Consider the following 25124-nt stretch of genomic DNA (forward strand, 5'->3'; position numbering starts at 1 on the left):
ATCTGGTTTACAAAGGCATGAAAATATTGTGTGAAAATATTGCGTGAGGCCATATTTTACCCTCAGCCTTCACCTTCCCTCTCCCTTGCCACTTCCATTACAATGGAGATTTGGTGTGCCTGCTCGACAGTGACCTGTCCTTTAATACTTCCCATTAGTTTCCAGTAGTTACCTTTGCCTGCATGTCAGCCTTCAGTTTAATGGCCTTTTTTGTGTGTGTTCATTTTGTTTTGTTTCCCATCGTGGTTTTGTTTATTTCTTTTGTTTTTTTTTTCCCTGTTTTCTTTTTTTTTTTTAAACCGTGGTGATGTTTGCCCTTCATATTCCCCAATGTTTGCACATGACAAGATGTTGCCATCCCAACATTACCTCCCACTTCACTGACCAGTGCCACTAATGACCATCTAGCACCAGCTACAACGGGACCACTGCCTACAGCCCCTCGGGACGTCGTGGCCACCCTCGTCTCCACTCGCTTCATCAGGCTGACGTGGCGGACACCGGTGTCAGACCCGCAGGGAGACAACCTCACCTATTCAATCTTCTACACCAAGGAAGGTATCAACAGGTAAAGACATGATCTTACAAGTCACGCATGTGCCTATTTTCAGTTGGCCGCCAGGAGTTGCTACCTGTATGCAGCAGACTGTTAAGCTAAGAGCAAGTGTAGACTGTAGCACCTCTTTAGCATCACTGACACTGCCAGCTTCTGCTTTAAAACCTTCAAATATAGTCTGATTGTGGAGTCAAGTGGCTGTCAGTTAGGTGATTCCCATCTAGGAATCCCTGTAAAAGGTTTAGGCCAGTCTACCCTTTCTCTTACTGATGGGATCAGACCTTGATGGGCTCAGAATAGCTTCAAATTGTGATAAGACTGAAGAAGTTGGAGCTAACAATCATTTTAAGTGGTGCTTAATTAATTTCAAATTAGCTTGATTATCAGATTTATTAGTCAAAAGAAAATTATCTGCTTACTGACTACAGGGTGAGGCTCAAAGATAGCGAAGTCATGTGGAAAGAATACAAAATGTGCTCCCACTTGGAGAATTTTTTTTCTCAAATATTTTTTTAATTCCGTGGATAGTCGTCTTGTCGAGGCTCAGGACTGAGGCAATTAGTAACATTTTCAGTGCCTCACAAATGTTGATTTTCTGCTGCTTGCTGATTTTGGTAATATTCATTCCTACTGGGGACAGGAAAAGTGGCAGTGGCCAACCTGCCTGCCTTTCTTCCTTCACATTTCTGGTTTTGACTGCTCTCCCCACTGGGCTGTTAAGAAGTAATGTGCTGGAATCAGCTTCCTGCCTCTCCCTGCACTGCTTTTGGAGAAGACAAAGTGCATGGCTTGCTACTACATGCAGGACTACAGAAATCTAGAAAATATCCCAGTCAGAAGCAGTGTGCAGAATAAAGGTTTTCCATTGTTTGTGCTGAGTAAACCAGGAAATGACAGGACAGGCTGCAGGAACTGCAGTTGCCAGCAGTAGGAAAACAGCCCTCTGGGGTTCAGGTAGTGTGCCCCACAGAAAGTTTGCACAGCAAAGTGCTTAAGCTGGTGCTTATATGTAAGCAGGTGGTTTCACTGACTGCAGTGAAAGCTTTGTTTGCACAAGTGCCTTTCTGGGTCAGGGTTCAGAGCAGGCTCAGGAAGCCATTCATTGGCACGTATTCATCATTTTCTAGCTGCTTCATATAAGTTTTGTGCTGTGCTAATATCACACATTTCACATATTAGTGCAAAAGTGCTGTGAAATTATGACATGAAACTTGTGTTTAGACAATGAGAGTGATAAAATTAAAAATAATAATGCTTGAGAATGAGAAGCTTGTAGTGCTTGGCCTCCTTCTGTGCTACACCTGGCGTGGGTGCTGTTTGCCTCGTCTCCATCAGATTAGATGTGACCTGACGGTGCTGACAGCTTGCTGGTGTCAGTTCATTAGGGCATGAATTTGGGAGCTATTAAGCTGAATTAAGCAAATAATTGAACGTGATACATTGCGTATGAGAAGAGCTCAGCTAAACTTGAGCTGAGTGCTTCCTTCTAGCTGGGAGATTAGAAATAACTCTTCATTGAATTTTTGGGCATGTTTAAAGTTATGGCTCAGAGTAATTCAAATGTTAAATGCATTTGAAGTGGTATTAACCTCTCTTGAAGTGCAGAGAATGGACCAGAGCTGTGCTGAGGTTTTTGGCTTGCTGGTTCTGTCAGCTTCCATACTTTGGCACCTGGGATAGAAGAGTGAGGAATATCCTATAGCTGAGATGATGATGTCCACTCCCAGCCCTGAACTGGGTTCTGTGCAATCAGTAAATTGCCTATACTTTGCACTCAGCATTCTAGAAATCCCTATTTTTACGTATTTTCCAATATTAGCTTCTTAGCAATGTTTTGTGTGCATGTGTGGGGGCATGCTGTTTGATGTACAGCTAGATTTACATTTTTATATATTGTTTTAAGGATAGGCACAAAACTAACAGAAACCAACTCATAGAGATTATAATTTTAAAAGAATGTGGAATTTTTAGTTGGAATTTAAAGGCAGAGGTAAGTATTGTAACTGTTGAAAAATGCAGACACGTGATTTAATCTTTCACAAATGCTCTGTTTTCTTCTTACCTGGTAAGTTTTGCTGGGTTGTTTGGGCCCTGTGTAAGTATTGCTTTGTTACTGACTCAAAAAATAGGTGAGAATGTCCCACATAAGTAGGCACTGCAAAACCAGAAAGTTTTCATGTCAAATCTGGATGTATGACCTTCTGTTCTTTCTCAGCATCATAAAATACTGCTTAAATGTTTGCAGGGTGGCCCTTGAATTATACATGATCATACATCTCTGCTGTAGTTTTAAGTGGATATATCCTATTTTCTAAAAGTCGTGTGTTTGTGCCTACTTGTACCATTTTCATTACCAGATCCCTTTAGTCACCTAAGCATTCTCTCTTCCTCGCTTGAGTTTGAGCAGTGATCAAACTCTGGGTCATTGGATTGATTTCCCTTTTACATTGGGCTTTTAAAACATTTAAGAAGTACACAGGATTTAGTTAGATATTCTGCCATCTCTAATTCATCTCTGAGGGGCTGTAGATTCAGCTTGGCATGGTGAGGCACAGCAGCCCCGGGTACCTGTTGGCTCTGGGAGAGACCAGGCCTCGGCCTCTGCTGAGTTGCATCCCTCTTGTTTTTTGCCCACCCAGTGAAGTGAGAGATGCATGACAGCTCAAGAAGGTGTTCCTTAACTTTGCATTTTGGACTTCCTTGGAGTGCTGCAGAATATTCTCACGCAGAACATGGGTTTCCCCACATAATCCTTAGGGTCCTCCTGTGCCGCATGTCAGCTTTCCTTCATCAGTGCCTTCAGGAGCCATCCTGCCCTCGGCCCACACTACTGAGATATTTCCCATTTTCAACTCAGCATCTGCTTGCAAAGCAAATTTGGCCTTCAAGTTGAGTGCTGCAGAGGAGTATCAGCACTAGAAAAGGAGGAACTGAAGTAGAAATGCCAGTTCTTCTAGATTTTGGTGCTTGCTGTTATTGCTTTTGAAGTGATTCTGGCTGGTCCGGGCAGTTTGTGGTGTCTGTTGAGGAGTGAGAAGGTAGAAGATGGTAACTCTGGTTTGGCTTAGCGAGCTACAGGTAATGGAGCTTGCTTGTGTGCAGTCGTGCTGCTCACCTCTGTCTTTCCCCAGTGGTTTTAGTTCTGTAAGCATAACTTCAGGCTTTACATTTCCAGATGATCCCTTGTTTCTGGATGTGAGCTGTAGCTTTTTTCCCCTAAGTGCGTGACAGCTACTGTAAACCTTAATTCTAGTTTACAAAGCTCTTTAATTGGGGATTAAACTGGCATGAGTTAGAACAGTCATAAGGTTCTGTCTGGTAATATAGATATTCCTATAGACCATCTGTTTTGTTACCTGTTCTGCCAACCAAAATGCATCAGAGCTCATAAAAGGTGCTCAAGGCTTTCCTTTCCTCAAGGAAAGGGCATAAAGGAGAGATTCATGAAGCACTTAATTAGATTAATCTCACCATATTTTTAACTGTTGTGAGGGAAGGCATGGTCCCTACTTATTACTGAAAATTGCAATACTTTGGCATGTCTATTTATTTTTTGATAAATGTTGTGTTTCCATTAAAAATAATTTGGGTGGGGTTTTTTTTTTTTTTTTTTTAATTTTAAATAATAACCTTGGATTGCTGACATTTTTCTGATAAAATCAGTGAGTGCATTTACACTTGAGGCAGAAAATGCAATGTATTTTGCATGTCAATGGGAGATGAATGCTGTTCCACAGCTGTGAATCAGTTAGCACTTATTCTGGGTTTTCAAATACCTTCATTATATCTAAGGCACGTCTTAAAGGAAACTAACCATTTGAAAATGCATTTTCAAGCAAACATTTTCCTCCAGCTATAACTGGAAAAGTTAGCGAGGGAAAATATTTATCTTTTTTCCCTGCCTCCCTTTCATTTTGTAGTGGGAATTATATTTCTTTAGCTTCTCTACCAACTTCTTTTGTGCAAAAAAACCCCTATAATGTTAAAAGAAATCTTTTACAGACCGGTTTAATTCTAATGTAGGGATGCTGCTCAATCGAAGATGACAATTAAATAAATCTGAAATAAATTAAGCTGTTTATGCAATGCCATTTTAGCTCAACTTTCATGAAGGAGAATATTCTAGAAAATGTGTTTCAGCAGCTTTTTAGTTACAGTTAGAATATTGTTTCCCTCTGTGTAGAAGCAGTATAATAGTGCAGAAATGAGCAGTGTTTTCCAAGTGTTTTAAACCCAGTTGTGTTAAATCAACCTTAGTAGTTGATTTTAAAAGAAATAAATTGAAAATGGGGAATTGTGCTGTAATCTAAACCATAATGGCTGGAAGGTAGGAAAGGGGAAACTGTGGAATAATTTTGCCCAGACTCCTGCATTAAAAATGATTTAATAGCAGTTAATCGTTGGGACGAGAATCGTCTGCCCTCTGCTGTAGAGCTAACCAAAGTCTGTCAGACAAAAGGGGAATGTTTGTATTCAAACCATTCACGTTTTTCTTTTATTTCCCTATGGTGAAGTTCTCAGTTTTTTTTTTTTTTTTTCCCCCAATACAGCTGTGATTTCCATTTTGCAGGAGTAGATAGCTTCGTTCCAAGCCAGAACAATCCATACACAGCCCTACCCAGCAGTAGCTGTGGGAAAGTTCCCGTGACAGCAGCAAGGTGGTGGAAATAAAGGTTGTAGTTAGTTGATAATTAATCTCTTAGTCTTCACCTCAGGCCTGGGCTTGCTACGCAGCGATGGGGTTTCCTGAAGTTGCTCTGAGTGATCCCCACTCGTGCTGGGGCCATGGGCAGGAGTTGCCCTGTGTTGATTCCACGACTTGGGTGGTAACAGCAGCAGTGCCCCAGCTGTGTGTGGGGCTGGATGTGAGTCGGGGCCTCGGGATGTTTTTAAAGAATCTAAATATTAGGGAGGAACTAAGTAAAGTTTGGAGGGAAAAGAAAATCGTAAAACAGCCTCTTGAAAAAATACACAAAAAGCAACCCCACAATGTTAACAGAAATGCCTTAAATCTCACCAGAGTCTCTGTACAATTCTTAAATATTTTTTCTTGTGGCTTCAGAACAGTAGGATAGACTGTCACGATGAGTAATGGCACGCCGTTAGGAGAATAACAATGAAACTGCTTCGAATTTGGTGATGCTGAGCATAAATTACTCTTTTACTTCAGTGAGTATTTTCTCTAAAGACAAGTCACAAAACTGGAAGCTGTTTGTCACCAGCAATTTTGGCATATTACCAGTTTTGTGTAGTCAGTGTGGTGTAAATAATGTCATTAATGCATCAGATGCATTCAGACGGGATACGTGTCAGCTTTGTTCCCAGTAGCACCCGATTCCTTTCTATATCTGCTCAAAAACCCTCTCACTAACCAATGGCCGCTTCCGTGCCCCATCTTTTTGTTTCCCAAAGGGAACGTGTTGAAAACACCAGTCGTCCTGGAGAAACACAAGTGATGATCCAAAACCTGATGCCAGAAACGGTTTATGTCTTCAGAGTTGTGGCTCAGAACAAGCACGGCCATGGAGAGAGCTCAGCACCACTGAAGGTGGCCACGCAGCCCGAGGGTAAGCTGCAAATATTCTAAACCCTCTCTGCTTTGGGATCGACTTTTTTCCATTCACAGCCTTTCCCAGAATAAGGTGATACTCTTAAAAGTTGCACTTGTAGACCTGATTTTAAAAATAACGTTGTGGGCTGCCTTGTTGTTATGCTTTATGCTCACTCTTAACTCGTAAGTCATGCCTTGTTAACTTCTCTAAATTTTGTTATAGAAGAACGCTTTCAGTTGTCATTACTTGTAAAAGTTGATGCTGAAATATTTAGCTGCTGAAATGCAATGGCTGGGCTTGCTGATGAGCAGAGTTTCCTGCTTCCATTGCAGTTCAGCTGCCTGGTCCAGCACCCAATATCCGAGCATACGCTGGCTCCCCCACCTCTGTCACCGTCACATGGGAAACGCCGCTGTCTGGCAATGGGGAAATCCAGAACTACAAGCTCTACTACATGGAGAAGGGGCAGGACAGCGAGCAGGTATGGAGTTGGGGCTCTTCTGTGTGATACACAGTGCCAGCATTCTTTCCTTTATTGTGCTTTTACCTTACGTTTCAAAAAACACCTTGCCAAGTGTTTAATTTTCTGACAAGCTGAAGCCTTTAGCCCAGAATGCAGAAACATTTAAAATTAAACATCCAGTCTGTTAAAAAACTGCTTTGTCATTCAGCATGAATGTTTTTTGCAGTATTTGCGTGAAAATTAAAGCAGCTTTTAGGTGATGGCTTACTTACTTACTCAGCATCAAGTGGCATTTGGGGATGTCCATCATATTGCGAGGAATAAACTCTGAAGAATCAAATAATACCTGCAGCATCATTTTTATAGGCAGGCTGCTTTTGTTTTAGTAAAGTAAGATAACTGCTGATTTTAGTCTGTTCCTGAATCTAAACTATTCTCACTTCTTGAGTTCATTGATCCAGTGATTGGTGTTTTGATACTGGTGAGTGTCTAATTAATTACACTTTTTTAGGATTCTGCTGGGAGAATCCAGCATGCTTGGTACGAGTGCAAGGAGCTACCTAAGAAATAATCACAGCTTTGGGAGAGCTAAACCCAGTCATTTAATTTCCCACATGATAGCTTGTAAATGTGTTTCCAGCTTCAAATAAAACCCCCCTTAGTTTGTTAGCATTTAAAATAACTTTTTCAGTCAGATTTTAAGTAAAAATGTGTATTGTTCAGATAAAACTCTCTCCTTTTCTTCTCCCTGTTAAAAATACAGCAGTCATTTCTACTAGTAGGCAAATTCACCACATCCCTTGTCATCTGTAGAACCTGTGCCCATGTTGTGATTTAAATCAAATATGTAGAACTTCCTCTTGCAAGCACCCTGCTGGCATCTGTGCAAGCCCTGGCTGCACGTGGCTGTGGGTTACATCTGCTGTTCTGCAGAGCGCTGTCCTCTCTGCTTCTGACTTTGAGTACTATTGTTTTGAGCCTGAGACATTTATGACAATTGCAGACCTAATTCTGACCTTGACTCGTATGCATGTTTGCTTCTGGACAGGATGTTGATGTAGCAGGACTCTCCTACACCATTACTGGATTAAAGAAGTACACTGAGTATAGTTTCCGAGTGGTGGCTTACAATAAACACGGCCCTGGCGTCTCTACCCAAGATGTTGTTGTGCGAACGCTGTCAGATGGTAAGCTGCTTTATTCCAAGCCTTTCTGCAGGAATTACGTGGTAATTTCATTTAAGAGGATTTTTAACCAGAAAAACTTCTTAGGTTTTTGTTCAGTGCTGCCCTGTTTTCTTAATAATGTGATTGCTGCATATGGCCACGCATGCTAAAAGCTCCCCCTGAGGCTGTCCAAATGGGGCGAAGGAAAATTAATATACCTGCAAATGCATCTGGTCTTCTAATTGCAAAACAATGCTGTCCTTAATTTCAGCATCAGAAGTTTATTTCATGGGTTATTGGGCCTACAAAGTCTTAAGAGTGGACAGAAACACAATTATTTTGAACCCTACAACTCCAAATTGTCTTTTAGCTTCTACAATATTTGTTACGTATGAGCAGATACGTGCCTTTGGAGTGTTTTTATTTTAATTGTTGTCATCTGGAAAAATGTTGCACGTCTTTGTTTGGACTCCAGCATAAATATTAAATCTTTTGTATGTAGTCCTGAAAGCAGGAAGTGGTAACAGCATTTTCTGTATGCCAAATAAGGAGGCAGTGTGAACAAATACAGATATGTGAACAGTTGTAGAATGATCAGGCTTAATTAGCTTTTATTTTTTTTTAGACAGAAGTTTAATTATTCTGAGAACAATCAGACCAAAACTAAGCCTAGCCTGGAATCCTCTCTCCAGAACTGATCAAAAGCAGAATAGGGTATTAATGTCCCAAATTGTGAGTGTGGTTTGTTTCTGTGGGACTCCTTGGCTCTGCAGTGGTTTCTGTGTAGTTACTCAATGTAGAATGAGGAAAGAACCACTAAGATAATCTAGTCAAGCTGTCAGCCCATCCCCAGCGTGCCCACTGAACCACGTCTCTTAGTGCCACATCTCCACAGTCCTTGAAGATGTCCAGGGACGGTGACTCCAGCACTTCCCTGGCAGGCTGTGCCAATGCCTTACCACTCTTGAAGAAGAAATTTGTCTTCCCTCCCATAAAGCCTCTCAGCATCCTTGTTAAGCCAGTGTCAACTCTTACCATCCGCAGCATGAAGTGGAGGGTGCCACAACTCAACTTTCTGTGAAAGATCCCTCCCTTTCAGCCTGTGCTGGACCTGCTCTGTTAGCATCACTCATTGCCTAGAGCTGTGTGAAGTAGTGAATAATCAGTCTCCATCAGCCTTCTCTGTCCCACTCTTCCTTTCATACACCTTTGCTGCATTCTCCCTCATTAATTTCTTCTCCACATTTAAGTCCTAGAAATGGTCAACCCTGTCTTTTGTGGAAGCTGCTGCATGCTTCAGTGCTCTTTTCTGAACTTCTTTTTAAGTTTCTTTTCTCCTGTGTGCTTCTACAGATGGAGGTGGAGGTACCAGAACTGTATTGAAGATGTAAGTGTGTAATTACTAGCATTTGACTGCTATTTTTGACCTGTTCTGAGCACTGAGGTGACATTTTTGGGGTAGGGATCTTGCTCCTTAGTGGAACTGCTATGCTTAGGGCCATCACTTTGTGGAGTTGGGATCATTTTTCCCACATGTGTAACTGTAAGTTTCATGTCACTTCAATATCCAGGAACAAGCCTGAGGTCTTTCTGCAGTTCCTTACCAGCAGATCCTGTCTGTAGTAATACTTCTCATGTTGCTGTTCATCCCACTTTCATCACTTACAGATGGGTTTAGGGATGTGGTGTTTGCATGTACTGTGGTGGAGCTCCGCTGGCCATCTCCCACCATGCCCATTCCTGCCTTCTCTTTCCTCCCTTTTAGCCACTTCAGACAAGGGCTTCCCTCCTATCCCACTGTCACCTCACTGAAGAGCTCTCTACCAGCTTTGCGATGCAGGACTACTCTTAAAAAAGTGACAGATGCCATATTTGTCCATGCATTCTTGAATTGCACACTTTATTATAGTTCGAGTTGATTTGCCTCACACAGATTTCTGGCTTATTACCCGAAGTCTCCAGCATTCTCTCTGCAGAACCTCCTTTACATGCTGGCATCACGATTACCATCTCCCAGCATCCAAGTTACAGCTTGTTGTAACTTATGTGATCATTTTATTCTTATGCTTCCACACTGAACCTGTTGAAATGTAGTTTCTACAGCTTCCTAAAGGATGTCATCTTGCTTCTAGCAGCTGTATAGCCCTGCTGCTTATCTGTGGTGTTCTCTCCTTTCACTCTCTCAAATCTTTCTAGATGAACAGTGTACATTCTCATCTTTTCTTACCATGCTCTCTGTACGTATCTCCTGTAAATGTTCCATTCTTAGCAACCTTTACCTTCTTTTTTAGCAACCTTCCTCATTTTTATGTAGGTTCCTGCTCCTAACATAAACGTGTTATGATGGTTTGTTGCAGAACGACCAGCTCTTTGGGTACAACAATTGAACTGGGGTTTATGTGCTGCTTGTAAGGTGTGCTTCTCTTCTCATGGTGTTCCTGGTCTGTAGGAAACAGCCTTTATCACAACTAGAAATACCACCTCTATGTCACACAGTAATAGAGTTTAGGCTTACTTTGACAGAAGATGAACTGTGCACCTGTGAGATGCATGTATTTGTGGGTATTTATGTCATGTAGCCTTCCTTCATCAGTCTTTTTCTTGCCAAGTTTGCAGTACAGTCACACTTTGTGAAACCCAGGATTTTTTTGTTGTTGTTGTCTTGAAAGCAGGCAGAAGCTGAATAAAACAAGAACAGCAAAAACTGGTTTGGCTTTATTTCATTTCCTCCTCTTAACCTGGTGTTCTTGCTTTTTAAAGGTATAGCACCTCCTCCCTAGGTCTGGTGTTCTCAAGAAAAATGAACCCTTCTTGTCTGCATTTTTGCAGTGGGAGGGGGGTATTAAACCACCCCCTGCTGCTCCTTTCCCTTAACACTTACACTTTATGCACTCAGGTTTGTTTTCTCTGGTATTGTTTGGACTGGCATGGGTTATTTGGAAAATGCATTGTTGTGGCCTCAAGCCCAGTTGTACTACTTCCCTGTCCTTGTGCTTTGCTAGAATCTTGGCTTCCTGTTAGGGAACACTTATCTATGTCTTTGAGATAACACATTTGTGAGTCTTTCACTATGGAGAGCTGCAGCAAAGATCTCCTTGGTCTCAGTTTCTCTCTTGCGTAGCCTTTTTGCACAGTGGATTTGAACTGTGCTGACCAGCAAGCTGCTGCTACAGCCAGGAGAGAGCTAGCAAAGAATGGAGATGGAGAAGCAAAACCATCTTTGTGCTGAGCTTCACCTTCATGCTTCTCAGCAGCACAGGCACATCTTGGCTCTGAGGTGTTCCTGTTACAGAAAGTCACTACACAGAAAGCATGGCTAGAATTTTAAATGTGGATTCCCAGAATCAGATATCCAAATGAAAGCCTTGGTTTGGAAAAGTGCTGAGCATGATCTCTTTTGTTATAGTTGGGGAGAAATACCTTTACCTATAAAGTTTTTTTATTTGAGTTCCTATGATAAGTAAAGACCTGAATAAAAAGTGTGTTTGTTTTCTGCAATGAAAATAAGTCACTCTGCCAAGCCAAACAGTCACTGTGTCCAAAAGTACACCTGGTCGAAATTCTAAATTATTTTATATAGTGCCTTAAACCAGAATGGATTGTAATTTTGTAATGAATGATGGCAGACAGTAGTTGTATATGGAAATAGAGTATGGAATATATTATATGGCATTTTTTCAGTTGTAATTCCTTTAATGTTTCTAGTTCCCAGTGCTGCACCACAGAATCTAACACTGGAGGTGCGGAATTCCAAGGTAAGCTGGGAGAACTTTCTGCTGGTAGTGGGTAAAAGAAAGGCTTGGTGTCTGATCAGCCAGAACATAGAGCTGCTTTTCCCTGCCATGCTGCTTTTCAGCTGTTTGTGTACGAGGGGCCCAGCAGGAGGGTATCTGAATGTGGGATGTGAAGCATTAGAAACTCCTGTCCAATTGCGGACTATGCATAATAGGGTGCAGCAGGGGCAGTGACAATGAGGCAAAGCATGGAGGCTCAGTTGTGAAAGGGGTATAATTGGGCACAAAAGCCTGAAGCACCAGCACCTGAGTGTGTTCCTGGTGATTAACTGTTATTTATGGTTTGTGCACACATATGCATGCTTACAATGTCCTGGGCCCCTTAGAAGAGAAAATTAGATACTTATCCACTGTGACTTTGGTGACTATGACTGAAGATTTGAAAAAAAACCTCTTTTCTTTCTAAATTCCTTTCCCAATACCTTCGTTGCTACCTGTATGATCAAAAACCAGCAGCTTCATGCACACAAACCACTGTTCAGGTATCTTACACCCTTTGAAGAAAATTCCGGTTCCTAAGGATCGCTCCTAAGGAAACCATATCTTCCTGTAACTCAAAAATGAAAGGGAAGCCCAAGAGGACTTTGCGAAATTGGAAGCAGAAGGTCCAAGCTTTGACTTGAACTTCCATAGGCGCCTGTATGACCTGTGCTGTTGCTGAATTGTGATTGTTGTTTCGTTGTTGTACTTCTTACTGGTAGCACGTCTCACATCCATGAAAACGCCGTATATCTGTGTGCCTGTTTATCTGTCTTGAGTTTCATCAAGTATTAGCAGTTGCGTAGTTTTTCTGGCTGCACAGCAGACAACAAGTTTGTAATTACGCCTCCTGCCTCCCGCAGAGCATCATGCTGCACTGGCAGCCTCCTCCTGCAGGGACACACAGCGGCCAAATCACCGGCTACAAAATCCGCTTCCGCAAAGTGTCCCGTAAGAGTGATGTGAGTGAGAGCGTCGGGGGGACACAGCTTTTCCAGCTAATTGAAGGTGAGAGATTATTTGCAAGCCTTTGTCAGCATGAGGCAGTCAGGCTGCCCAGAGAGGCTGTGGATGCCCCTCCATCCCTGGAGGTGTTCAAGGCCAGTTGGATGGGGGCAGCCTGGTGTGGTATGAAATGTGGAGGTTGGTGGCCCTGCATGTGGCAGGGGGATTGGAGATTCATGATCCCTGAGGTCCCTTCCAACCCTGACTGTTCTGTGATTCTGTGGTAGCCCAAGTCTAGCGACCTGTTCTCTAGCCCTAGTGCTGTCTTTGGTTTTCTATGTGGAGCAAATAAACTCTTTTCAAACCTTTCTATAAAGGTAGAGATTGCATGGAGTGGTCCTGAGCTCACTGTGTGGCCTGAGTGGCAGAAATGAAAGTATGGATAAAGATGCCCAAGAAATGCTCTCAGGTTGGATGTTTGCAAGCTCACTGTTTGCTTGTGGACAGAATGTAGGTGTGCTCTGTCTCTTGCAGTGCTCACCAACAAGCCTGATTCAGAGTCACGTGAGCTTCTTTCAGACATCTGTACAAATCATCCCACCTAGTTTCTTATATGACAGCCTTTGTCCTTCTTTCTGGCAATGATGTAATAACCTATCCCCTCTTTATTTTTGTATGTTTCAGAAATTCAGCCTACTACAATACTTAGCATAAATGATAAATTATTGCTAGAACAACAATTTGGTGTAGTGGTAACGGGGCATAAGGAGAGAAGTAAGCCTACGATTTGGTCATGAACAGCTGATCAAGCTGTGCCTCTTACAAAGCAATTAGGCAGCTGAGAAAGTGCTTTGTGCTGTATTCTCAGAAGCTCCACCTGTGACTCAGTGATGTTTGTTTCCTCCTAGAGTCAGAGCTGATTGGTGCCTGTTAGCAGAGCGCATTTTTAGCAGCAACAAGGGCCTGTTTAAGACAGTCTGTGTATAAAATTTGAGTGCATTTTCTTATTGTTTTGATTATTGATTATGCACTCTTATACTGCAAACAAACTTGTGTTATGTTTTGGTCAATCGCTGTCTGTACTATACATCTGTGCTTAGTTATGGGTGTGGGTGGTTCTCCTCTATTAGCAGCCAGAAATTAAAGCTTGCTGTAGATGGAACCCTGCTGCCTGTGGCCTATGGGGACAATCCTTGGAGTGTCCCAGCTCTGGTGCCCATGCTCATGGTTTTGCTCTGCACTGTAAGCAGTGTCAGCTTCCTTACTGGAGTTGGCAGCGATGTTTCCGTCCTGACCTCAGGCTGTGCTTGAGTGACACTGTTGGGGTGAAAAGTTTTCTAACTACCAGGTTATAGCTGTACTTTAATTGTGATTCCTGTGCTCGTGGTTGGGATTGCTGCTGTGACACCTGGGCTGCTCTTTATCTCCTAGGTCTTGAACGAGGCACGGAGTACAACTTCAGGATAGCTGCCATGACTGTGAATGGCACTGGGCCAGCTACTGACTGGGTGTCAGCAGAAACGTTTGAGAGCGATCTAGATGGTAAGATACTGAGTGTGGAGGTATTTGTGACACTAAGGCCAGGGCACAGTAGAGTTTGACTGCTTTTTTAAAAAGAAAAGGTGGTTTTATTGAGTTGCTTTAATATTTTCTAATGTTGCGACGTGTTTTATTTATGATTAAGTGGAATTAATTTCTTTTTCTATCATGAAATTCTTACCAAGCTAATAAAACAGCTTATGCACAAATTCTGCTTCTACACTTTTGAGAACTGTATGTTTTCGCTATCAAGAAAAACCCAATTTTGAATGCCAGTGCCAGTGGTTCAATATTTAAATAATAATAAAAGATAAGATTTATCTAATAATAATGCCTGGAATTTTATATTGTAATAAAATTCATCTCGTTAATCATTAAGATGTTCACACGCTACGAGGTGGAGGTAGGAGGACTGTTTTCCTTGCAGGAAGCAAAATAGTGATTATGCATTTCTGGAGCACCTAAATTATGCTAATGAAACCATCGGCGCACGCCTCAGAGTTCTGAAGGTGGTGATTTGGTATTCAGCAGTGCAGTGGCTGACTCATGGGCCTGCTGACTACAGCATGGAGCCTACACGGTGTCTGCACGAGGGCTGCAGAGCTGGGGTCCAAATGTAAACTTTGTTGAACACAAGAGAGATGCCACGGTAGGAAAGGGAATGAGGAAAGCATCGCTTTTACCTCTAGGGCTTTGCAGCATTACCACTGTGTTATATTGGTTCTGCTTTGTTGAAATATTTTTCCTCTCTTTTTGATTTCCTTATAATTTCTAAAGAGGACATTTGATCCCCATTAATGTTACTTGTGCCCTCATAGCTGTGGATGTCCCTGTTCATTGCAGGGGAGTTGGACTAGATGGCCTTTTGAGGTCCCTTCCAACTCTAGAGAGTCTATGATTCTATGATTATTAAAAAAAAAAAAAAAGAAGATTGATTGTATTTTCAGTGCTGGTCAACTAGTATAGACCCGATCTTCCATCAGAAATGAAGACTTCTCTGTCAAAGCCATAGATTCATGATACGTGGTGTACAGAACCATGCAGAGGTTATCAATAAAAGAAGAACAAGTTCTGTGAAAAATGTTGACCTCTGTTGGTTGGCCCAGGGGTTTGGTATTTAACAATGCAAGAATAAATGGCAAGCAGGAATCTGATTTGTCACAGAATTCAAATGAGTACATCCGTAAGCATCTTCTAGAAGTTGGTTACGAGCAATTGAAATTGCAGCAGAAAAGTGCTGTTTTTAAAGAATGCAGCAGATCTCTAAGGAAGCTCCTACATGTTCCTGCTGATGCTGGGTAGCCCATTTCCATTCTGAACAAGCATTTGATTGGTTTTGTTGAACAAAAGTTACCTTCTGCTTCTTGCAGGCCAGTCTCCCTCTTTGCAGTGCTAGGAAGGAGCTAGAGGTTATTCTATCTGAATTAATGGTGCAAAATGCCAGTAATGTCTGTCACCTCTGTGTGACTGGAGATTCAGTTGTGGCAGCAGCTGGAAGACAGAATTGTAGAAGAAATCCAGTGTTTGTTCTGTGCTGTTGGAAGATTGCTTCAGCAGTCAGCTGGTCTGCCCCTCAGAAAGCCCATTTTTCAATCTTTGTGTTATGCAAAGTTGATGCTCAACTCAATATTTGTCCTCTTTTTTCCCCTCTCTGTTGCTTAATCAGGAGCAGCAGAAAAACTAATGCTAACTGTAGAATTTGGTTTTGTAGCTATTTAGAATTTGCTTCTTAGAGATGAAATGACTTGTGTATGTGGCTGTCGTCCTCTAACTGGATGTGACACAGCCTCGCTGCTCGAGAAACCACTTGTTCCCCAGACTGAAGGAGATGTGGATGTTTTGCTTTCCTTTCTCTAACAAGCTCATGTGGGTATATTTAATAACACAGAGCATATTTACAGCTCATGTTTAATTTCTCAGGCTCAATATATGTGCATACATTTAATTCCTCTCCACTCTGTCTGCTTCTGAATTTAAGTAGAGTATAATGAACGTCATAGTGCCATCAGTGCCAACAGGAGCAGCCCATTACAGGTCTGTGCTGTGGGGCCATGCCGTTCTGCAGGCTGGTGCAGGTCCCACCAGGAGCACATACACAGAGACTGTTAAAGATTTGCATAAAGTTTATCCCCTGTGCAGTGGCTTCTGTGCAGTTAAAAACAGCATCTCTTTTGTTGCAATTCTGTAGCTTTTCTGTATTTAAGAGTGGTGAACTTTAATTGATCAGCTGTGTCAGCTGGAGACCATAAACTCCCTTGGCAAGCAGGCCAGTGGCATATTATGATCCAAGTAATACTGCTGCGGTGTTTTATTAAATGCCTGTAGATAAAAGCTGCATGTTTCATTAAAAGGAAATCTCTGCAGGAAGCAGAACGCTCTGAACAGTTTATTTTAGAGCGGGGAACTCAACTTACTACTGCACACACAAACTGTCTGTTAGTGGGCTCCAGCAACCTGACAGAAGCAGTTACCCCACTTCTGAGAAGCTATGAGCAAGGTATGGATGTCAGTGTGTGCAGCTGTGCTTTTGCTTTGCTTTTGCCTCTGTTCAACACTGGGGCAAAGTTCTCTAGTAAGAATACTGGGGGACCGCAGTCACATCTCACAAACATCAGCCCTGTTTTTAAGGGTCCCGATTCCACCTTGCTGTTGGATTGCAGCGAGATCTGTGTTGCTCACAGGGGTAGGGTTCAAGCATCTGTTGTTTCATTCCTATGGGATGAATGTGAATCGCTGCGTATATTTTGTGAGTTATGCAGAAGAGAGTTCAGGACCCACACAGTGACAAGGATAGTGGTGGTACAGGACAAACTACAGAAGACCTTTGCCAAAAATGCTGCGTGCAGTTTAGTGACAGTGGTTTGAGCTTTGGAATGTTCTATTTAGTCCTACAGTGAGCTCAGGCACCTTCCTTTGGTTGTGACTGTGTTCTCGAGATAATTATTTAGTGCCCACAGTAAGTAATATGATGGAGCTAAAAGCAGATTGCTTTGTGGACAGGATGTGATAAACTGAATGCATATTTTTGAAAAATTAAAATTGGGAAGAACATGCAGAAGCATCAGAAAAGTCTGCCTGGAAGTAGATCTGATGCTTTACTTCAGGATGACAGTCAGATGCTTTTAAAAGGGTGTCTGTTAAAATGTATTAGTTGTTAACTTTCATCTGCTTATTAGCGAGCTCTTTGCTCTCTCTTGTACAATAAAGCTCTCTCCTTTGGAGCATACCCATTTTAATACATTCGCAGAGTACAAGTGCTGCATTTGACCTTATTAGTTTATGGTTCTTCATGTAATTACCTTTATTGAGGAGAAATCCTTTAAATCCATCATTTTTCTTCAACAGAAAGCCGTGTTCCCGAAGTTCCGAGCTCCTTACACGTCCGTCCTCTGGTCACCAGTATTGTGGTAAGCTGGACTCCACCTGAGAACCAGAACATCGTGGTGAGAGGTTATGCCATAGGGTATGGCATCGGCAGTCCTCACGCACAGACCATCAAGGTGGACTATAAACAGAGATACTACACCATTGAAAACTTGGGTAAGGAAAGCAGATTAGCATCAGCACCCAGATTTCACCTCCAGTGCATGTTGCTGTTTTTTATCATGATATGAAGATATAAAACTGCAAGCATGTCTTCTAAGAGGATCTTTATCATTATGAAGGCAATAAGTTGGGAAACCAAACAGTTGATAAGTTGGAAATGAACTCAGTTCTCTGTTGATGGAGGAAATGGGAGAGCAAAAAAAACCCCAGAATCCTGAACTTGCTGAGTTGGATGCAAAGTGTGTTGCCTTCATCAGTGACAAACATAAACTTTGACACAGAGCAGCTTTTCCTTGTTTTCCTTCTGGAGCTGTGAACAGGTGGCTTCAGGCAAAAAAAAAGAAACTAACATGTCACCAGGATATGGTGGCATCTGCTTTGAAAGAGAAATACAGGGTAACCCTGCCACAGAATTCTCTGTGGTAGGCGAGATAGCCTGAAAGCAAAATAAATATTAGGATTGGGAAGTTCCCTAAAATTAGGGCATTGGATAATGCTGCAGTAGAGCAACCTAAAATTTTAAAAGGGTTTTCTCTTGTTATCTTGGCTGTACCTAAGGTAGAAGTGCTGTGACTACAGACATCTGCTATGGGAGAGCTATTGCACAGTAAAAGGTCTGCATGGAGACTTCCTCAGTTCAAACTTCTTATCTTTTAACAAAAATACATGAAATAAAAAATTGATCAAAGTGGAGAAAGCACAGAGGCAAAAAAGAAGATGCACTAACAGTCTGTACTAAAATCATACTATTTTTTTTCCTTTAGACCCGAGCTCACACTACGTCATAACTCTGAAAGCATTCAACAATGTTGGTGAAGGAATTCCTCTCTATGAGAGTGCAGTGACCAGGCCTCATTCGGGTAAGGGCCAGGGGCTGCCTTTGTGTTCTGCACTGCTGAGAGCTGTCAGCATGCCTCCTGCACAGCAGTTGAAAATGCCATTATTTCTAGTGCAGGAGTGTTGGTTTTTGGTGTCATCAAGTACTCTCCATTTCTATAACTGATTAGCCTTACTGTTTCAGTGATTGCCCTGCATGGTTCTTCTGCTTATTAAACCAACTAAAAATGATTTCATTTTTTGGTTACAAAATGTATCTTTGAACGGCTTACAGATGTTTTTTATTTGAAACGTTAACCATTAAGTTAGCACAAATGGGTGTTGCTCTTGTTTTGCTCTTGGGGGCAAGTATAAATTTTTAGCGTGTCTTTACTTTGAGATTTTGAATGTGATGCATGCATTTCCTTTGTCTGAGTCTCAGTTTGCCATAACTTAGATTAAACAAGTTCTTGGCTTAGTTGTTTTTCATCTTGTAACACGTTAATACAAAGATAAATTTGTTTGCAAGCGAGCTTCTACTACTGTGTGGCTCGCTGTGCTCCCTGCTAGACTGCTGGCATTATTTAGTCCTCTGGGACAGATGTTAACACTTCTGTTTGTTTTAATTTGCCGAAAAGCAATAATTCTGATAGATTTTATAGAGGGCATTGGAATTGCAGTTTCTTCACTTATTGCAAATTTGCATGGCACATAGAACATAGTGCCTGCCATGAGCATTCTTTAAAAGCTGATGCGAGTAAGTCTTATGGAGTGGCATTTACCACCAGAAGTAGTCCAGCTCTACTTCCTCCACATTGTTTTCTGCAAGTGGATGTTCTGAGGCAAATAAATTCAAAATTAAAATTACTGCATGCTTGGGGTTCTTAGTGCTGTGATTGAATGCGTTCAGCGCTAATGATTGGGTGGCAAACTTTATAGTATAGATATGTCATCACTGTCTTGAGGGAACACGATGCAACAGTTATTGTAATACCAGACTTATGTCACCTATTAACTCTGGCTTTTCTCTCTTTTTCTCCATTCCTCACCTCTCATTTCATTATATTACCCCGCATTTCCCCTTTTTTTTTTGTTTTTGTTTACATTAAAATGCCACCTTCTCCCTTTTTAATTATAATACACAACTTTTTACCCATCAATTCCCTAGACACTTCCGAAGTTGATTTGTTTGTTATTAATGCTCCATACACTCCAGTGCCAGATCCATCTCCCATGATGCCACCGGTGGGAGTTCAGGCTTCCATTCTGAGCCATGACACCATACGGATCACTTGGGCAGACAACTCTCTGCCAAAGAACCAGAAGATCACAGATGCTCGCTACTACACAGTTCGCTGGAAAACCAATATTCCTGCAAATACAAAGTACAAGGTACCGGCGTTTCAACAGCACTAACAGGGCTGGGATATTGTAATGAGAAGTTTCGTGTTCTGCTTAGGGCTGAGCTAAAGCTGAGAGTAGTGCTTAGTGTAGGTATGAACCTGGTTTTATGTGAGGTGGTCGGAATGTGCTCGCAGCAGTGGTGCACTGTTAAATCAACAGAGGTGCTCCTGGGGTTGGTGGAAGTCGGTGTGTTTGTGGTAGGGCATTGAGTATGCATGCAAGAGAAGGAAGGAAAGAAGGAAGGAAAGAAAGGGAAGGAAGGAAGGCACTTCTAGAACGACTTTCTGCTGTGGAGCTGCAGACATGGTGACCATTTCCTCCTTTCTGCCCTTACTTTGACTTGATGGCTTTGTGTGGCTTACCTGCAGAGGAGCCAATAACACGTCAGTGAAGTACGTGCTGCTGATGGCTTTTCTCCAGTTAGCAGAGGAGGCTGGCTGTGTGTGGTGACTCATGCACCCCCTCCGACTGGCAAATGTTTGTTCTTATGCTTTTAAGTCTTTTTTTTTTTTTTTTTTTCTTTTTACAACCATTTCTGTTCATGCCACATTGTTAGTGAAACATCCCTCTGGGAACAGGGTGGGTGCAAAATACCTAATATTAATGATATCGTGTTGCTGCCTGCCTTGATTTGGAGAGTAGATTTGGGGTTGGGTGTTTTGGTTTGGGTCATCTTAGTCGGTTGGTTGCCTTTTTTAATTTCCAGAGCTATTTGAAGGCCTCAGAAAGTGCTGACTGCAAGTTTCACACTGGAAATGAGACTCAGAGGAAAGGGTTGTTAAAACCTCCAGCGTGTGGAGATCCCTTTATGCTCTTAGAGAGCAATCTTGTTACAAACCAGATATTTTTTTTGATTGAAATGAGAAAATGTATGTACGTGTGTTCCTCCTCTAAAGGCGAGTTATTTATGAGCCCGCATTCCCGAGGCATGTGCAGAGGATGTCTCAGGAGTGATTTATACAATGCTGCAGTTTCATTAGTTAAGAGCTGGTAAATGCAGTACTCCCACTGTTCCCAGTGATGGCAGCCGGGGCCGAGAAGTTTTACTCTGACCCAAAATAAATACATAGCGATGGAATATAGTTCAGAATTCCTCATTTTGAAAAGCGTTGGCCTCAAAGGGCAGAAGTGTGACAGCATTTGCCCTACATCGTTGTTCCTGCAGCATGATGTCTGCAGAACTCACTTCTGCCTTTTCGTTTTGTTTCAAAGGTGGATCTGTGCTGCTCGGTTGAGCAATAACAAGTGGTAACATTGAGGCAGGCAGAACCCATGTCACAGATGTGCTGCTGTGTTTCAGTCAGCTCTTTGGTAATTGTCTTAAGTCAGGGCAAGCCTGTAGCTGCTCCTGGCTGTCCCTGGCAACTTTGCTGTGCGTTGCATCCTTTGAGGCCCTTTGCTTGGCTGTGTCAGCCTTGTGCACAGATCTCTTCAGCACGTTCTCAAGGAGCCACAGCTCTGTCTCTCCCACTTGGTGTTTTCATCTGCCACTCTCCTCGGTAATTTGCACGTTGATGGAGTGCATTCAGAGCTGTGTATGTTTGCTCCTACCCTCTGTGCTGACATCCCCCAGGTATTGCCCAAGGAAGCTGCAGCTTGCACCAGGCACACGTTCATAGCTCCACCAGCCGTGCTGCCTGCAGTCTGTGCAGGAGTTGTGTCAGTGCGGGGCACATCGGCACGGAAGCAGAAGCTGAAGGAGTTCTCTGTGCTTTGAGCCATGTAGCTGCACTAATGTGGATCAGAGCGTTTCGCAAAGAGCCTTTGTGGTGCAGCAGGGCTGTCCTACCTGTGATTTATGTCGCTAAAATATGGAATCTTAGTGTGGATCTTAGAGGGCTGTGTGAAAGAAAATCTATTTTACAGAGCAGTATTGATGGTATTTATTTCTGGCACGTGAGCAGGGTTTAGTACTAGGGTTATACTGTGATCTTAAGAACAGAATGGAAGGCTGAGATGGTGTTAGGGATCTCTGCAGACCCCAGAGAGGAGGAAGCAGTGTGCTTCACAGGGGTGCTTTGCAGGCTCATCAAACCAGCCTTGAGGAGAAAATTTCTCTTTAGGACATGTCACTACTTCACTGTCCAGGCCAAAGGTTTTTGTAGCTTCCACTGATGCATCCCTTATTTCCCCATGGCCCTGCACTGTGCTGCAAAGAGCTGGGGGGCTGCTGGGCAGATGGGGAAGAGCTGCTCCGACCACGTGCCTCCTGCTTGCACAGGGAGGCTTTGTCACTAGCAAATAGAACTGTCCTGCTCTACACTTAAGCATCCAGACCATTCAGCCGTAATCACTTCTGCTTTGAAATGACACTGAATTTTGTAAAAGTAAAGGTTTAAAGATAATGGAGGATTTGGTTTTGAGCAGTTTTATGATATCTTTACGGTCTGTCAACCCCTGTGATGTCTTAACTGGCAAAATGCACCCCTGTGACCAGGCAAAGTGCTCGGCACACGTTCAGGTACCACCCTGCTGACAGCCTTCTGAGCTGGTGGAACGAAAAAGCTGTCATTGCGCACTTGAGAAATAAGGGTTTTCTCTGCCAAGTTTGGGCTGTATTATTCTACGAGACTTCCAGGAATGTGCATTTATAGGTGGTCTCTTCCTCGATAAAAAGAATGATCTGAAAACAGTTTCTGAAAGCGGTTGTTGTATGACCCTGCCAAACTTTGGAACAACTGTTATTCTACATTTAGATTACTGTAGGTGAAGGTAAGGAATGCAGATAGATGCAGAACTCTTTTTTTCATAGGCCCCAAGTACATTCTGCTTGTGTTCAAGTCCTGTAAAACACCCGTCGGGCAGTTTAATGTAAAGGTTGAGAATTTACTCCTTTAATGGCAGTTGCAGATCTCACTGAGCTGTATGCACCTTTCAGTGTTTGATCCCAAACAACAGCTCTTTCTTGGGAAAAAAAACCCACCCCTAAAGCTTCATTATCTTCACGTCTCTCAGCACCTGTACCTCCAGTTGATGTGTATATTTCTAACGTGTGTTAAAAATATAATGAAAATGTTGACAGGATTTAATGAGGAAGATGCAGGCTTCAGGAAGGGCCTCTATTGTTGGCCGTGCTTCATTGTTTTCCCTAGCTCCATCAGTTAATGAAATGCTGTAAATTATCGCCCCCCAGCAGTCAGTGGTTCAGCCTGCTGCATAACAAGTGAGCCCAGGACCTCGTATTGCTTTGCATTTCTTATATAATTTTTTTTAATTTAGAATTGGCTGCTGTTAGACGCTCTTGCTGATTGCAGAAGGAATTTCTAGTTCAGACTGAAACAACAGCAGATTAACAGTTGATTAATGAATTGCATGACAGAGCAGAAATGTTAGCAAATTAATGACGATGGTTATGAAATGCAGCGATGCTGAGGTGCCTTAGACACGCTCCTGAGAGAGGGCTGCCTGGAGCTGGTGGTGGATGGCGCTCAGTTCAGGAGTTACTGATGCTTTCTTTTTCTTCCAGACGGCCAACGCGACCACTCTGAGCTATTTAGTGACTGGGTTAAAACCAAACACCTTGTATGAATTCTCCGTGATGGTGACTAAGGGGCGAAGATCGAGCACGTGGAGTATGACAGCACACGGGACAACTTTTGAACTAGGTACTCATCTGTGTGTGTTGGGAAGGGCTGGCGTTCCTGATGAGATGCACCAAGTCTTGTCTGCCACAATCCTGCCGGAGGAGCTGCCTGCCTTTAGGATGATTATGCTGATGAATACTTGCTGGGATTTGGTCAGAAATTCTGATTAAAAAACAGCATACTCCAGAATTCAAAGGGATGATTGCGTGCAAAAAAATTTACATCAAATTACAGCGAGGTAATGAATAATGCACCACAGTTCACAGACAGGAGAGTGAAGCAGCATACGTTTGGAACATCTCACAAACACTATGCTAATAACAAATACAAAGAAAATGATTTAGCAAATAATAATTAAAACTCGGTATACATACGATGAGAATCATTACAGTGAAGAAGTGCACGAGGCAAATGAATCAAAAACGAGAAATTCAGACATCCAAATGAGACCTGGAGCCTTTTTCTCCACCGATGCTTTGTACTTCCCCTGCTGTGGCAGTGATGCTCTGGCAGTGCAGCTGCAGGGCCCTGCCCCTCGTTAGCCCCTGCCATCCCACGGGGTGAAATGGCCTTTGTGCTGTTAAACCCACTGCTTGCTGTGCTGCTGGGCCTGTGTATTTGAACTGTAAGGACAGGAAAGAGCATATTCAAATTACCCAGCAGTTCTCCTACCTGATTAAAATCTAGCAAAAAAAATCAAGCATGTGAAGAATTGGTCAGGTCATCCAGTGCTCTGAAACAAGAATGCACTCCCCAGAAATAGAAAAGCTTGGAGCCATGGAGCCAGCTGGAGGCTCGCTTCCCTTCCAGTTACTTTGCATTACAGTGCTGTACCTGTACTTGTGCTGGCAGCACACACAGCTCTCATCTAGAGCCCTTTGCTAAGAGCAGCAACAGCAAATGCTGCACGCAAAAAAGATCCTAAAAGGAATTTGAAACTCAGAAAGTGCAGGAATGGAGGAGAGATACAGTGATACAGTTTTATTTTTTCTGTTGAAATAAAAAGTCCATTTCTAGTTGGGGCGGTTGTAAAAAGTATCTGCAAACATGACCTAAAAGCTTGGGAACTAGAAGGCAAAGGAGAAAAAAAAAAAGAAAAAGAAAAAGGCTAAGTATGTTTTCTCATAACAGATCTTGTGATTTATATTACTTGCCAAATTCCTGAGTGTGTGACTCATTATTTTTGAATACTCACGACTCGCAGAGCTGCATATGACTCTCACCACAACTGATGCTGAAGAGAGGTCTGGGGTAACTGCTGTCAGAGTTGGTGCGTGCTGTATGGATCTCTGGAGGCCTGGTGCTGCAGCCCTGCTTTGTGTGGGTGTTGCAGCTCGCTGCGGGGCCTCAGCTCGTGCTTTACATCCTTTCTGAGGAGCGTGCTTTTAAGTCCTTAGGACAATAATTACAGGAGTTTTCGAGTTTTGCTTTTACCAGCCCTGGTTTCCAACTGTTATTCTGCGTGGAGCTAACAGGCAGCCAGCTCAGAGGATGTGCGGATTAATTTCTAGTAGGTACTACACATAAAGCTCTTCCAATGTGAAAAACACTGCGTAAGCACTAAATGTTCCTATGCTGGTATTAAATATCCGGGGCAGATTTACTTTGCTAAAAGTAACCTAATTAAAAGTCTCGTGTTTTTTTTATAGCGTGGCATTCCAAATGTAGCTGGTTAATGCACCTTTGGAGGCCGGCTCCATGCATTTGAAAGCCATTAATCCAAGCCCCAGCTGGATGTTTGAGTTCCCAGCAAGAAAGGGCTCAGGTTTCAGTCTCTGCA

The 25124-nt window shown here is 42.6% G+C and overlaps 1 protein-coding gene and 1 long non-coding RNA gene across 7 annotated transcripts in view; one reads left to right on the forward strand and one right to left on the reverse strand.

The window, feature by feature from the left end:
- The window catches only part of NEO1 (neogenin 1), a 180138-nt gene that overhangs the window by 131259 nt on the left and 23755 nt on the right, over positions 1-25124 (forward strand). For 3 of the 5 annotated variants that reach the window (XM_085233601.1, XM_085233605.1, XM_085233602.1), the window contains exons 8-18: positions 349-568; positions 5969-6123; positions 6441-6589; positions 7620-7758; positions 11443-11492; positions 12374-12518; positions 13887-13997; positions 17340-17534; positions 18305-18400; positions 19525-19748; positions 23227-23365. In XM_085233601.1, coding sequence (XP_085089727.1) covers positions 349-568; positions 5969-6123; positions 6441-6589; positions 7620-7758; positions 11443-11492; positions 12374-12518; positions 13887-13997; positions 17340-17534; positions 18305-18400; positions 19525-19748; positions 23227-23365 — 1623 coding nt within the window. The remainder of the gene's footprint in view (positions 1-348; positions 569-5968; positions 6124-6440; positions 6590-7619; positions 7759-11442; positions 11493-12373; positions 12519-13886; positions 13998-17339; positions 17535-18304; positions 18401-19524; positions 19749-23226; positions 23366-25124) is intronic. The other 2 variants (XM_085233603.1, XM_085233604.1) reach the window with 2 other exon arrangements.
- Positions 10402-24810, reverse strand: LOC146543524 (uncharacterized). Of its 2 annotated transcripts, none has more exons than XR_014885785.1 (3): positions 24540-24810; positions 17294-23967; positions 10402-10416 (listed from the first exon to the last, which is right to left on the reverse strand). It is a non-coding gene; the product is annotated as an uncharacterized LOC146543524 (long non-coding RNA). The 2 variants fall into 2 exon arrangements; XR_014885784.1 differs by lacking the exon at positions 10402-10416 and adding an exon at positions 15155-15485.

This window comes from Meleagris gallopavo, chromosome 12 (genome assembly GCF_905368555.1).
Source record: "Meleagris gallopavo chromosome 12, MGAL_WU_HG_1.1, whole genome shotgun sequence".
NCBI classification, from domain to species: Eukaryota; Metazoa; Chordata; class Aves; order Galliformes; family Phasianidae; genus Meleagris; species Meleagris gallopavo.